The 15,150-nt window shown below is 41.9% G+C and overlaps 1 protein-coding gene across 1 annotated transcript in view; it reads right to left on the reverse strand.

The window, feature by feature from the left end:
* Positions 1-2,959: 2,959 nt before the first annotated feature.
* The window catches only part of CAPNS1 (calpain small subunit 1), a 47,895-nt gene continuing 35,704 nt past the window's right edge, over positions 2,960-15,150 (reverse strand). Inside the window, exons 7-11 of the mRNA XM_077479796.1 lie at positions 10,225-10,293; positions 9,528-9,606; positions 7,085-7,201; positions 3,380-3,438; positions 2,960-3,292 (exon numbers count right to left, since the gene is read on the reverse strand). Of these exons, the coding sequence (XP_077335922.1) occupies positions 3,266-3,292; positions 3,380-3,438; positions 7,085-7,201; positions 9,528-9,606; positions 10,225-10,293 (351 nt within the window). The 3' untranslated portion in view covers positions 2,960-3,265. The remainder of the gene's footprint in view (positions 3,293-3,379; positions 3,439-7,084; positions 7,202-9,527; positions 9,607-10,224; positions 10,294-15,150) is intronic.

The raw sequence follows: 15,150 nt of genomic DNA on the forward strand, positions 1-15,150 counted from the left end.
GAAGGGACAAAGTTCAAATTTTTTCTTGTATGGGAACATAACGATTTTCGTTTAATGGGTACCGTTGTTGTACAAGAAAAATCAGAAAAGACTGCACATGTTCAGAAACTAAAACAAAAAAAAAAAAAGGAAAAAAGGAAAAGCCTTTTTTGTCGTATGAGAATTTGTTAGATTCCAATTTGCTGTAAAAACAAAACAAGGAAAATTGGACAGTTGTTCGCCCAATTTTCTTATAGTGGGTACCCCACTTAAAGAGGGATTCCACCAAAAAAAAAAAATATTAAAAGCCAGCAGCTATAAATACTACAGCTGCTGACTTTTAATAAATGGACACTCACCTGTCCCGGGTTCCAGCGATGCCGGCAGCCGAGGCCGATCGATCGCTCGGCCCTCGGCTGCTGCCGCCGCCATTCTCGGTGAGGGAATCAGGAAGTGAAGCGAATCGGCTTCACTTCCCGGTTCCCTACTGCGCATGCGCGAGTTGCGCCGCGCAATAGGAAATCTCCGCGCCGTCACTGGGACCCGTGTGTGTCCCAGCAGACAGCACGGCAGGGCAGGAAATGGCGTAGACTCCCACGGGAGTCTATGCCCAGAAGTGGGTGTAAATACCTGTCTTTGACAGGTATCTCCACCCCCCTCCCCCCTGAAAGGTGTCAATTGTGACACCGGAGGGGGGGGAGGGATCCGATCAGCGGAGGTTCCACTTTAGGGTGGAATCCCGCTTTAACTCCGCTTTTTCAAAATGCTATTCGACTGATTGTGGGTGCAATGCATTGTAGGCAAAAAAATAAATGCACATTTTTTTCCTGCAAATATGGGTGCATTCATTATTTTTTTTGAAAGGTGGACTTTCATGCTGATCCAGCGGCTTAATGTTTTTTTTTTTTTTTTTTTTTAAAGTGGGCGTAAAACACCCATGGTTGACATTCACCTATAGGTAAGCCTCATTATAGGCTTGCCTATAGGTACAGTAAATATCTCCTAAACGTGCACCATTTAGGAGATATTTACTTGTAAATGAGCCAGTGACATCACCGGCGCATGCGCTCTGAAGGAACAGCCACCCAGGCAATTCCTCCCAAGTCCTTTGCCGTGAATAGCGGCTCTTGTGGAAGTGGCATCATTGTGGCGCAGCCAGAAGCCTGGAAGACACGATATCAGAGGGAAGACCGGGTGAAGATGGAAGAACTGTCAGGGGTGACAGAGCATCACTGGAGGGCTTTGTTTTAAGGCAAGTTTCACATAACGTGCTAGTATGCGAACTTTACCTTGTAGGTTTAAAAAATAAAATAACAAAACAAAGACCATACAGCAAGCGTTGTCGGAACTTCAGATCTGTACAATTGTCCTGGGTCAATGACTCCAACAAAGATACATTGAGGCCTACTTATTTATTTTCTTTTAAAGTGGTATTTCCACCTTTGCAGCCAAATTGGGATAACACCAACTTTGGATTCGTTACATTTTTCCATTCACATAAATTTACACCTTTTTATTTGCTCTTTTCTGAAGACTCGAAAAATGTAATCCCCCCCCCCCCATCTTTGTTAATGTTAAATAAGGGGGCTGTGGAGTTACAGTTTACCATAATTAACCCTATCTGTACCATGCTCGCACATTTTCATTACCAGCTGTAAACTAAAAACGTGCACATTCTCGGTCTTAACCCCTTGACATCGTCCACGCTGCGTGGCGGTTGGTTGGGCCTCAACACCAAGCGGCCACATATAAACAGCCGGTGGGTACCGGAAAGCTCCCGAAGCATACTTGCGATCGGGAGCTTTCCCAATCATAGTGGTCATATGACCCAAATGCCTGCTTCTGACCTCCCAGCTTTTAGATAATGTGGAGAATGACAGAACTCTGGATGGCCGCACTCCAATGCTAAAACGATGCTTTATTCAAATATTTAGGACACAGCAAATGATGCTAACTACTGACGCGTTTCGCACTAAGGCTAGTGCTTACTCATAGCTGGTTCCCAGGACCTGCCTTTGAGCGGTGGTGTATATCTCTCCCAGCTTTTAGAGTTCCTAAAAAGGGCCTGGAGGCAGTCAGCGTGAAGAGGTTAAAGTGTTCTACATCTCAGGGCTTGGGCGATACACTGGGAGGAATGCACTAAAATTGGAGCAGACAGAATCTGGTGCAGCTGTGCACAGTAACCAATCAGATTTTAACTTCAGCTTGTTCACTAAGGCCGGATTCACACCTACTCATTTTTAGCGCTTTTTGCATTTTGCAGATTTGCACTACAGTCCATTTGCCATGGTTTCCTATGGAACACGTTCTGTAATGCAATTCTGCAAAATACAAAAAGCACTAAAAATGCCTAGGTGTGAATCCAGCCTTAGGCCAGATTCACACTTGTGCAGGTTGTGAGAATGCAAGGCATTTTTTTGTAATTATTTTTAGGTATGCAACGTGAATGGGGACATAAACGTATACATATACATTAGGATTTCTCAAATGCAGCTGCATATGTAAACCCAACATTTCATATTCCTGATATGTGTCTGCTGTGCCATGTACTTGTATCAGAAAGTACCCTGTTCTTTGTACTGCTTTATGTGAAATCCCTGGTGTTCCTGCCAGTCCCTCTACTTTTCTTTAAAAACTGATCGCAATAGGCATGAGAGCAGAGTGTGGTCAGCTTACTAGGTCTGCTGGGAATTCAGCCTGCTCTCCAATGATCAGGCTTGCAGTTGAACAATCCCCACCCCCCACAGCCAATCACTGGGAAGATCAGTGTGCTGCCGTTTCTCCTCCTCTAGCTCCTTATGCAGCTGAGAACAGAGGGAATGTGATCACAAAAAAAAGCCATAAATGCTTTTTAATATGTATGCACAAATGTTTTGCCTCTCATTTCTATTATAAACTGAATAGTTATACAAGGTGACAGTTCACATATTACTTTAAAATAAATCTAAATAAGACACAAGTATCTAAATACACAACTCTGTTCTTTAAATCAGTTTAATATCATCATTGTCTTTGCATTGCAGCGCATATACTGGATACAGCAAAAAGCATCACACAGAAAATTGTGTCAGCCATCTAGGATCCACATTCACATCCCCGTGAAACCCAACTACGGTGATCCAATATCAAAGTGTAAAATTTCTGATACTTAAGTTTACAAAGGAGAAAGATGTACTGAGCACAGTACAGTGTATAAAAATCTGGCCTGTATACAGCAAGGACAGAAGGGAGAAAAGTTTTTGTTGTTTTTTTTTTCACAGCTCCAGACGGCAGATCCCGTTCCCTCTCATGAGTACATGGTTAGCTGCAGCCACTGAAAGAGTCCAATAAGAAGATAGTGAGGACACAGGAGAATACAACAACAATAAACTATACATCCGAGGACCCGACACACACTCACCTCTTGAATGGTCACTTTAATCCTCCCATCTCCGTCTTTATCCAAAGCTTTAAAAGCACCTAAAACATCAAGGTGAACCATGAACAGCAGATCTAAACCCAATCACTAAATGTGAATAGAAGCTTTAATATATCAACGTAACTTTCAAAGATTTTCACACCATACAAATGCATTGGCATGCACTACAAAAATTTCAGTGTTGTGTTATGCAACGCAACCCACCACAACATGTTGCAACACACACTGTTGTGCAATGAGTGGAAGTAAAGCGTTTGTCATCTCAACACTTCATATGCTTGATATGTTCCTGCTGTACCATGTACTTGTAGGAGAAAGCATCTCTTTGTATTTCTTCCTTAATGTGAAATCGCTCTGCTTTCCTATTAATAACTGACCACGCTAAGCATAGAAGCATATCCTTCCCACCATGGTCAGTTCTTCATTTCTCTAGCTATGCTGGAAAATCAGCCTGCTCTCTCCCAATGATCAGACTTGTCTTGACACACATCTTCCTCCCCCTTCTGCACAGCCAGCCATTCACTGGGAAGCTCAGTGTACTGCTGCTTCTTCTCCCCCCCAGCTCTTATGCAGCTGAGAACAGGGAGAAGGTGATCACTTCGAAAAAAAAAAAAAAAAAGTGTTTAAAAAGTGCAAAGAAAATCACAGATTTTTTTTTTTTTTGGACTCCAGAAATCTTGTGATCTTATTAAAAAGGAGAAGTACTTTTTTTTGTTTGCAGAATCATACTTACCTAGGTGGATGCAGCATCTGTTTGAAGCTGCATCTGTCTCCCGTCGGCTCTAAAACTGGATACACATTAAATTTTTGATTTTCAATTTTTCTTTAGATTTACCTTCAACTATAAAGTGCAAGGACCTGCCTGATTGCATAAACATTTGCAAGTGTCTAGGTTTGACCTCATGTTTTTTGTAAATCTAAAAGAAAGTTGTACAAGAAAATTGTATAGTGTATAGCCAACTTTAAACTGAGAACCGAGCAATCGAATGCTGCTGATCGCTCAGTTTTCACAGCTCCCCGAGCAGAGAGCTGGGGACCGGCAATCACTGTTCTCCCCTCGCTTACTATAGTGTGCGGCTGTGGAAGGGATGAGAGTGGCTGGCTCTGCTCCTCTGCGGCTCTTGAGAGGCTGAGCGTCGGTCCAGGAATGTGGGTAGATCTTAACCTCACCGTTGTGAGCTTGCCCATGCCAACTCTGACGCCAGCTGAAAATGGGTCACAGCACTTCTGTGACCCCCAGAGAAGTACAGCTAAAACAAGCTTTGGCTGTACTTGTCCTTTAACTTCCTATGCACTTTGTTGCACCATTATCAGGTTTTCTCACCTCTGGACTACAGAACACCTCCCATATTATGCAGAAGAGGATTTAGGGAGGCGTTTGTAGTCCTGTCCTAGGGTGCCAACTTTTCTAAAAGTATGGCAAGTGAGTGCTGTGAACATAGCAAAGTTTCCCCCCCATAAAAAAAAAAAGGGGGAAAGAAAAAAAAGTAATTATAATAAATAACCATAAAACAGAGCCAAAGATGCACAGGACTACTGTGCAAGCCGCTCCGGAGCCACCACGGAGATATGTGAATCAGGTCCACGGAGAGCCAGTCACAATCTCCTGTCATCCAAATTGGACCCGGAGAAACCCGCATCCAATTCGCAATAGTGTGAACCCAGCCTAATATTATTAAGTCAATTATAGATTGATCATTTGTCAGTGGGCAAACATACAAAATAAGCAGGGGATCAAATACTCCCCCCCACTATATATATATATATATATATATATATATATATATATATATATATATATATATATATATATATATATATATATATATATATATATATATATATATATATATATATATATATATATATATATATATATATATATATATATATATATATATATATATACATATACACACATATATATATACATATACATATACACACACATACATATACACACACACGTGCCTTGAAGGAAACCTATCTGTATTAAACAGTGACTGTAAAAACAATTACAGAAAAAAATAAAAAAATAAAATAAAATAAAAAAAGGAGCATATATCGTATTCCAGGCTGTGCTTGGCCATAGCCAGGACAGCTTTGCTCAGTGACACACCCAGTGACTGTCATAAGGCTCTCTGGTTTGAACTCTAGACTTTCAATTAAGTTATGCAGAACCAGTTTTACTGCTGTACAAGACATGCACATATGTGGTGAACAATGCAAAACCCAAAATACAAAACTATGTTACATGCACACGAATGTAAATAAAGGCGGACAAACAGCGAAATACACTCCTGCATTTACAACTCCCAGGAGCTGCTGCCGCATTTATTTTGTCCATAATATATTACAATACACACAGCACTCCTGTAATCTTGTGTAAACACATGTGTTTGCGATTACGCATGCATGGGTGCATTTTCCCCAAACACTGCATGGGGGTGGAGATAGACCTGAAACAAGTCTATCGGCTCGCCCGACACTTGAGACACTTTCCTAAGCTTAGTTTATTCCCTGTACAGGGTGTATCAAGGCTAGTAATTATTTGTATTCTTTAGGTTTGAAAACACACACATTTTTATAAGAAAAAAAAATAATAATAATATGTTAAGATAAAAGTGCACATAAATGACGAAATGCGCTGGACGTGACTTCCAGCATTTCTTCTTTTGATGGAAGGCTCGATGGGGAACCAGCAGCAATTGTGGTTCTTTAGTTTAAATACCCGGTTTCATTGTAAAATCTGTAAGTGCAATTTTTTTATGTTTGTGATAAAGACATTTTTTACACTATGGGAGGCTTTTCCCTTTCGTCTTAATAGCCTTGTTATGTGTGTCTGGTGGCTCTGGGAGGACTTAGAAAGGCAAAGTAATACCAGTTGTGTAAAAGGGCATTCTTTGGCAATTCCTCTGATTAACAGTGTGTTCCTGATCATCTCTGGACCCAAGGTGTTGCATCAATAAGCGCCATTTACTTTCTTGTTCATACAAGAAGTAAATTAAGTCTGGTGAGTGCAGGGTGCTCGTCTTTGGACACAGAGTAGAGCACTTTGTACACAAGAAATTAACTGAACACTGAATATCAAGGACTCACGTGGACATTGTCTATGTGTTTATATCTGTATAGATTTAAGTGCAAGCATGTTTTTTTCAGTTCATTCTTTATCTTTTCCAGGGCTCATTCACACGGGTGGCCAGGGGGCAGTAAAATCAGGTGGTTGAGCAGCAGTTTTACTGCCCCAACCACCCACCTAAACAAAGACATGCAGCTGCTAAGGGTTGTACATATGTCACAGGAAAAATTAAACCCCCCAGTCACATTTGGCAGGCAGTACCACCACCGAGCATGCAACCTATCCAACTGAACACACCCCAGGGGACCCGTACCTGGCTGGGCACCTGGTGCTTGGAACAGCCACTTTCTCCCTGGATTTACACAATGCGGAGAAGACTCATAGACAGGTACACTTGCATTGTAGGATGCAGCGAGCTGCTCTAAAAACAATGACTTGGGTGGCCAATTTGGTATTTGCACAGTGCACTAGAAACTTTGTACCTTTAATATACTGAAGACTGGTTCTCTTTAAAAGAAAGGGGAATAGCAAAAAGCAGAATACCACTTCATGCAGGTTATAGATATAAACATTAAAGTTAGGAAGAACAGTAAATTTTGATCACTTACGGAACATGGCATCTAATCGCACCAGACAGCAGATGAAGTTATCAAAATCCATTTCTCCCTTCTCATCAGAATAACGTCGAATGATCATCTGATAGAGCTCACCGCTTAACTGGAAACCTTAAAAAAAAAAAAAAAAAAAGAAGGACAAGAAAACTTGAAATATAAAATTAATTAAAATGATATCTATATTTTCATATTCATCTGCTCTTTGCTCTGTCCCCTCACATGCTCACTGGGGTGGTGGGAGTGGCTGGCTCAGGGCTGAGCCAGGTACCAGTCAAGGCTCCTGGGTGGATCCCAGCAATATAGTCACGATCTTTCCCCAGCCTGGATCGGCTCTGACACCAGGCTTCAGACCGCTCTGTCACGGGGTGACAAACAAATTGTACTTCTCTAATCCACAGGAGATAAAAAATAAAAAAAAACAACACACACACGCAAACCAACTTTGGTTGGATTTCAATTAAATTACTTTTTTGGGGGTTGAATCCCACAGTGGGGATTAGCTTTACACTTCACATTAATGGCTCATTTTTTCTTTAAATTTCTGCTGGTGTGCATGCAATCTTTTAATGGCTTAAAATGTACTTCGAGTCTAAAACAAGAATCTATCGGACACCCTTTTCTTTTGATATGGGATTTCCCCTGGAATAGTCACACTGCTTATAAATGTCAAGTTACTTTAGGTTTCATTTTTGATATACAGACGTCTGCTGGCCGTATGGAAAATCAACAGCCAATGGCAGAGAACATCTGATTGGGGGGGGGGGGGGAATCAGACACAACAGCTCAGTGGGGTAGATCACTGTACTAAGGTTGGACTGTTAGTACAGCAGCTCCAACTGGAGCAGTCAGCTGGAGAGCGCTAGCCGGGATAAGAGGTGAATGGGCAGTTATCAGTCCGTATGGGACAGGAGCCAATCGGCTTATGCGATTCTTGCTCCCTACTACAGCACCAAGAAGTCCCCTCTGCATTGCACTTTTAGATTTTCCCGTGATGACGAGTCAGCAAGCCCAGACTGATCTACCAGTCACCCGTCTGAGATCTACTGGTAGATTACGATCTACTGGTTTCGGACCCCTGATAGAGAATAGAGAGCTATATAGATCTATATATTAAAGAAATTACATTTTGCAGGGTCCATTTGACTGAGACGATATGACCACACCTGCCTATCCAATTTTGAGGAAATTTAGTCAAACCTTTTAGGGTCAATATTATCGAATACATACCAGCACTGGATTCTATACAACGAATCACACTGTCCGCACTAAACGTACATGCTCATTTCATTGTTTTTAGGGATTTCTGCAGGTGTATGCTCCCTCTTCTCTCCTGCAGCAGGTACCCACGTGACCTCTTGTAATCCCAAGAGGGTTGGTTCTGTGGGCCCTGCAGCCAGAATAGTAGCTGAGAATTCCTGGATTCTTTTATAGTCTCTCCGGTTCAAATTAATTTCCCGGTGTGTCAAAAGATAACCCAACCCCCCTGATGAAGGCAGTGAACCCTGTAATTGAAACATGTCGGGGCTATGTTTGGCAGAATCCCCATTTGGAAATTTTTGCAAATCATCAATAACGGCCTCATTTATGATCATTATTGTGCTTCGTCTTATTGGGGAGATAGAGATACCAGAGCTCAGATTTTAACCACTTGCCGACCAGCTGCTGTCATACGGTGGCAGGTTGGCACGATCCTGCAAACCATCATAGCTGTACATTGGCTCCTTTAAGCGGGATAGCAGGTGCACCTGCTGCACTGCGGGGGTGCCGATGTTTGTGGCTGGCGGTCACGATGACCGCCGGCCACACGCGATCATAGGTGCGAGAGGCAGAACAGTGAGGAGAGGCAGATTGTGAGTTCCTAATAGCTAGGAACCACAAACTGTCATCTCCTATAGTCAGTCCCCCCCCCCCCCCCCAGTTAGAACACACAGTCAGGGAACACAGGGAACCCTTTGATCGCCCCTTACTGTTAACCCCTTCCCTGCCAGTGATATTTATACAGTAATCAGTGCATTTTTATAGCACTAAATTGCTGTATAATGTCAGTGATTTCAAAGATGTGTCAAAAGTGGCGACCATAAAGTTGCAGTCCCAAAAACAAAACAAAAAAAGAGCGCCATTAATTTATCCCCCATTTTAAAGATGGAGTGGGGGAAGGGGCTAGTAAATATGCAGTTTACCAGCACCTTCCTTTACTAAATGAACACATTCACTCACAGTGTTGATTCACAACTGAATCATAGTAATCCGTTTACTTCAGTTTGTGAATGAACATGAAGCGCTCAGCACTTGAGAACTTCCCATTCTTTTAAAGGTCCAGTGCAGCTGAGGCTGCAGAGAAAGACATGAGTTTTAGCTTTGGGGTGCACATCCTAATGCAATAGATTGCGCACACCTATTGTCTTTTACCCTAAAATTACCGATCATGGTTACTTACCAGCTGCTTGGAAGGCACCAGGTAGTTCAGCACTGCCAATTGTTCCTGAGCGATCAGTATCATATCTCTTATATACAGCCTGAAAAAAATAAAAAGGGTTAGGATAAAATTACAATAGACAGATCTGGCATTGCCCTATAAATATGGTTTGTAACACAGTAGGAGGCTATGTTAGGCGGGAAGGAGGTAAACCAGGCGTACATGGGTGGAATTTCCTAAATGCCATAGGCCTGGCCCTAGCAAAGAAAAAAAAAAAAAAAAAAAAAAGGGAAGGTTTTGGCTGCAGCCAAAATAACAATGTTGGCAAATATAAAAAAAAAAAAAAAAAAAAAAAGGGACCGAAGGCCCGCTTTAATACCCATTCCCAGATGCCTGTGGGTTTCTCATTGAGACAGAACAGCAAAGGCCACTAGCTTTGAATCTCCCTTTGTCAAGCAAAAAATAAAAATACTACTGAGCCTATTAAAGAGACGAATCACTGCCCTGAATGCAGTTCTGTACACAGAATGACTGTTCTTACGGTGAAGGGAATCGCTGGCTGTAAAAGATGATGATATCTGCAGGCATCATTCTTATACACATTATAATTAGATAGATATATCACACACACACACACACACACACACACACACACACTGTACTGCCTGGCCAAATGATTATTTCACAGAGAATACATTGCATCACATCACCAGCTCACCTGCCACTTCTTAATGTTATTCCACAAGTATTTGAACTCTTCGAAGCCCAGTTTACCAGTGCTGTCACTCTGCATTGTGGTGTTAAGGCATAAATTATGAAATCAGTAATGTTTAGTTTTGGAAGGCTGTTGCCTCGAATAGAATACAACCATCCTATTATAACGAATACAATTACTATATAGATATGCCCGACCTAAACATAAAAAGGGGTCATGCAGTAAAAGGATAGATAGATAGATATGGTATTTAACCACTTTCAGACCGGACCATTTTGCTGGTCAATGACCAGAGGTCTTTTTACAATTTGGCACTGCGCCGCTTTAACTGGTAATTGCGCGGTCATGCAATGTTGTACCCAAACAAAATTTGCGTCCTTTTCTTCCCACAAATAGAGCTTTCTTTTGATGGTATTTGATTGCCTCTGCGATTTTTATTTTTTGCGATATAAACGTAAAAAGACCGCAAATTTTGAAAAAAAATGATATTTTCTACTTTTTGTTATTAGAAAAATCCAATAAACTCAAATTTTAGTCATACATTTAGGCCAAAATGTATTCAGCCACATGTCTTTGGTAAAAAAAAAAAGTCAATAACTGTATATTTATTGGTTTGCGCAAAAGTTGTCACATCTACAAACTAAGGTATGTTTTCTGGAATTTACGCAGCTTTTAGTTTACGACTGCCTATCTCATTTCTTGAGGTGCTAAAATGGCAGGGCAGTACAAAACCCCCCTAAATGACCCCATTTTGGAAAGTAGACCCCCTAAGGAAATTGATAAGTGGCATGTTGAGCCCATTGAATATTTTATTTTTTTGCCTCAAGCGATTGAATAATGACAAAAAAAAAAAATTATTTTTTTTTTTTTTACACAAAGTTGTCACTAAATGATATATTGCTCACACATGCTATGGGCATATGTGAAATGACACCCCAAAATAAATTCTGCTGCTTCTCCTGAGTACGGGGATACCACATATGTGGGACTTTTTGGGAGCCTAGCCGCGTACGGGGCCCCGAAAACCAAGCACCGCCTTCAGGCTTTCTAAGGGCGTTACAGTTTTGAAGGCCATAAAATGCCAAGATGGCACAAACCCCCCCCCCCAAATGACCCCATTTTGGAAAGTAGACACCCCTAAATTTAGGGGTACACTAGTGAGACTAGGTAATAAATGGCGGGTGCCCTGAAACTATAAAAAAATAACTAACCAACCAGCGTCACCTGTAACAGTTATATGGTGATCACTGGTGAAAGGGTTAACTAGGGGGCAATCAGGGGGCTTTATGCGGTAGTATATGGGGGTCCCTGGCGCTATAAAAAGCTGCGGCGAACCTAAATACCTACCTGCCTAACTAGCGTCACCTGTGACACTAATACGGCGATCAGAAAAACGATCGCTTATTAGGCTGGGTTCACACTGGAGCGATGCGGGAACGCCACGAATCCGCGGCGGGTTCCCGCATCGCATGCCTCCCGGCGGCAGTTCACACTGCCCTATGCGAACTGCTGGGAGTGTCAGTGAAATGTTAATGACACCCCCAGATCAGTTCGCATATCGCAGTGCGATCTGCAAACTCGGATCGCATGGTGTGAACACCCATGCGATCCGATTCTGCTGCGGACCAAAAAAAGGGTCCCGTGCAAATTTGCGGCGGGTGCGGCGCTAATTCAGCCATACTATCTGTATGGCTGAACTCGAATCGCACAGAGATCGGATGTGATTTGCACTGCAGTGCGGTGCGAATCACATTCGTTCTCATAAACCGCTGCAATGTGAACCCAGCCTTAGTGACACTGGCGATGGGGGGTGATCACGGGGTTAAACCTTTATTGGGGGGGTTAGGGGGGTACATTAGAACTAAAGGGGGCTAACCCTAACTGCCCTAACAGTTATTACAGTCACAAATGACACCAATGCAAAAAAAAAAAAAAAAAATGACATTGGTGTCACTGTGACTGGGGGGCAGGGGTAATTGGGGGGGGTGATCGGGGGGGTGTGAGTGTGCCTGGCATGTTCTACTGTGTAGTGTCGTGTTGGTGCAACTCACCGATCCTCTCTCCTCGGTGTCGGAACGAAAAATACCGACACGGAGGAGAGAATACATCACTTCCTCTCCTGTGTTTACATTACAGGAGAGGAAGTGATGTCACGGAGCATTTTCATTCGTCGGGAGCGATCGCGAGGGGGTGGCCATGAATGAATGGCCGTCCCCTCATCCGGGATCGCTCCCGAACGAATACCGACCGCCGCAGGCACCGGGGGGGGGGGCCCCATCGGGCCCCCCACCCGCGGGAAGGCAGGGACATGTACGCCCATATGCCTGCCCGTGCCATTCTGTCGACGTACATCGTCGTGCGGAGGTCGGCAAGTGGTTAAATATTTTATAATCATTTTAGAGCTGCACAATAGTCAAGAATCGTTATCACGATCATGAATAAAAAGTGTTTTCTGATTCTTTCTATGCAAAGGATTCTCTCTGCTCTTCTGAAGTCAGAGAAACTGGGCAGTCTGCCAAGAATCAAAACATTCTTTATCAGTTGAACTTCAGTATAAACATTGTAAAAATTAGTCAATGGAATACACTGTGTGTAAGTGAAAAAAAGTTTAAACAAACACTAAGTCTCCATGCACACTGAAGCTGATAAACTGCAGTTTATTGGCGTTTGGGCATTTTTTGTAAAAGCCCATAAACTCCACTCTATGTTAGCCTATGTGTCCATGCACACATGGACGTTTTTCAGCTTTAATGAGCAGTGGAGTTTATGGGCTTTTTTCTGAACGCCAGAAATTCGCGTTCAAAGTGCCGTTTTTCAGCGGCAAAAAACGACAAACGCTCATTAACGCTCATTAACGCTCATTAACGCTCATTAACGCTCGTTCATTAGTGTTCGGCATTCTATTTTTCAATGCATTGTGGGATTTTTGGAGTGTCCTCTGTGTATTTTTATAAAAAACGCCCATTAACGCTAACGCTGTAAAACGCTCATTAACGCTAGTATAAAACGCTGTTAAAAGCAGGTTTTTCAACCAGCGTTTTCTGCCAGCAATCTGGCGTCCAGAAATAGCTTTTTTGAGCTTCAGTGTGCATGGAGCCTTAATCTTTTTCTGACATTTGTTGGTTTCAACTTAAAATCTTTTTTTTTGCTAGAAAATTACTTGGAACCCCCAAACATATATTTTTTTTTAGTAGACACCCTAGAGAAAAAAAAAATGGCGGTTGCTGCAATATTTTATGTTCCACTATATTTGTGCAGCGGCCTTTCAAATACAAAAAATAAAAACTAACCAGTAAAGTTAGCCCATTTTTTTGTATTCTCTATCTATATAGACACACACACACACACACACACACACACACCACTTATTAGGTACACCTGTTCAAATACTTGGTAACACAAATTGCTAGAGACCAATCACATGGCAGCAACTCAATGCATTTAAGCATCTAGATGTGGTGAAGACGGCTTGCTAAAGTTCAAACAGAGCATCAGAACGAGGAAGAAAGGGGATTTAAGGGACTTTGAACATGGCATGGTTGGTGCCAGAGGGGTCGTTTAAGCATTTAAAAAAAAAAAAAAAAACTGCTGATCTACTGGGATTTTCACACACAACCTTCTCTAGGGTTTACAGAGAATGGTCTGAAAAAGATAAAATCATAGGACTAAATTGCCTTGTTGATGTCAGAGGAGAATGTTTTGAGATGATAGAAATACAACAGTAATTCAAATAACCCCTCATTACAACCAAGGTATGCCAAATACCATCTCTGAAGCACAACACATCGGACCTTGAAGGTTACAACAGAAGACCACACCAGATGCCACGCCTGTCAGCTAAGAACAGGAAACCGAACTTACAAATTGCACAGGCTCACCAAAATTGGACAATAGAAGATTGGAAAAACCGTTGACTGGTCTGATGAGTATATTTCAGCTGCGACATTCAGATGGTAGGATCAGAATTTGGCGTAAACATGAAAGCATGGATCCACCCTGCCTTGTATAAATGGTTCAGGCTGGTGGTGATGTAATGGTGTGTGGGGGTATTTTCTTGGGACACTTTGGGCCCCTTAGTACCAATTGAGCATTGTTTAAATGCCACAGCCTACCCGAGTTGTTACTGACCATGTCCATCCCTTTATGACTACAGTGTACCCATCTTCTGATGGCTCCTTCCAGTAGGATAATGCACCATGTCACAAAGCTCCAATCATCTCACCACTGGTTTCTTGAACATGACAATGAGGTTACTGTACTCCAATGGCCTCCACAGTCACCAGAACTCAATCCAATAGAGCATCTTTGGGATGTGGTGGAACAGGAGATTCACATCATGGATGTGCAGCTGACAAATCTACAACAGCTGCAGGGTGATATCATGTCAATATGGACCAACATCTCTGAAGAATGTTTCTAACACCTTGTTGAATCTATGCCATGAAGAATTAAAGAAGTTCTGAAGACAATGGCTGAACCCGATACTAGCAAAGTGTTTACCTAATAAAGTGGTTGGTGAGTGAATATACAGTGGTGCTCATAAGTTTACATACCCTGGCAGAATTTATGATTTCTTGGCCATTTTTATGAGAATATGAATGATGAACACGAAAAAAAAAAAAAAAAAAAAAAAAAAAAAAAAACTTTTCGCTCATGGTTAGTGATTGGCTGAAGCCATTTATTATCAATCAACTATGTTTACTCTTTAAATCATAAGGGCAACAGAAACTACCCAAATGACCCAGATCAAAAGTTTACATACCCAGGCGATTTTGGCCTTATAACATGCACACAAGTTGACACAAAGGAGTTTGAATGGCTATTAAAAGGTAACCATCCTCACATGTGATCTGTTGTAGTTGAACTGTATAAAACAGGAAAGGGTTATAAAAAAAAAAAATATATGATATCCAAGGAATTGAGAATGCA

This window comes from Lithobates pipiens, unplaced genomic scaffold, assembly GCF_037356315.1.
Source record: "Lithobates pipiens isolate NorthernLeopardFrog02 unplaced genomic scaffold, aLitPip1_a1.2 Scaffold_1, whole genome shotgun sequence".
Taxonomy (NCBI): Eukaryota; Metazoa; Chordata; class Amphibia; order Anura; family Ranidae; genus Lithobates; species Lithobates pipiens.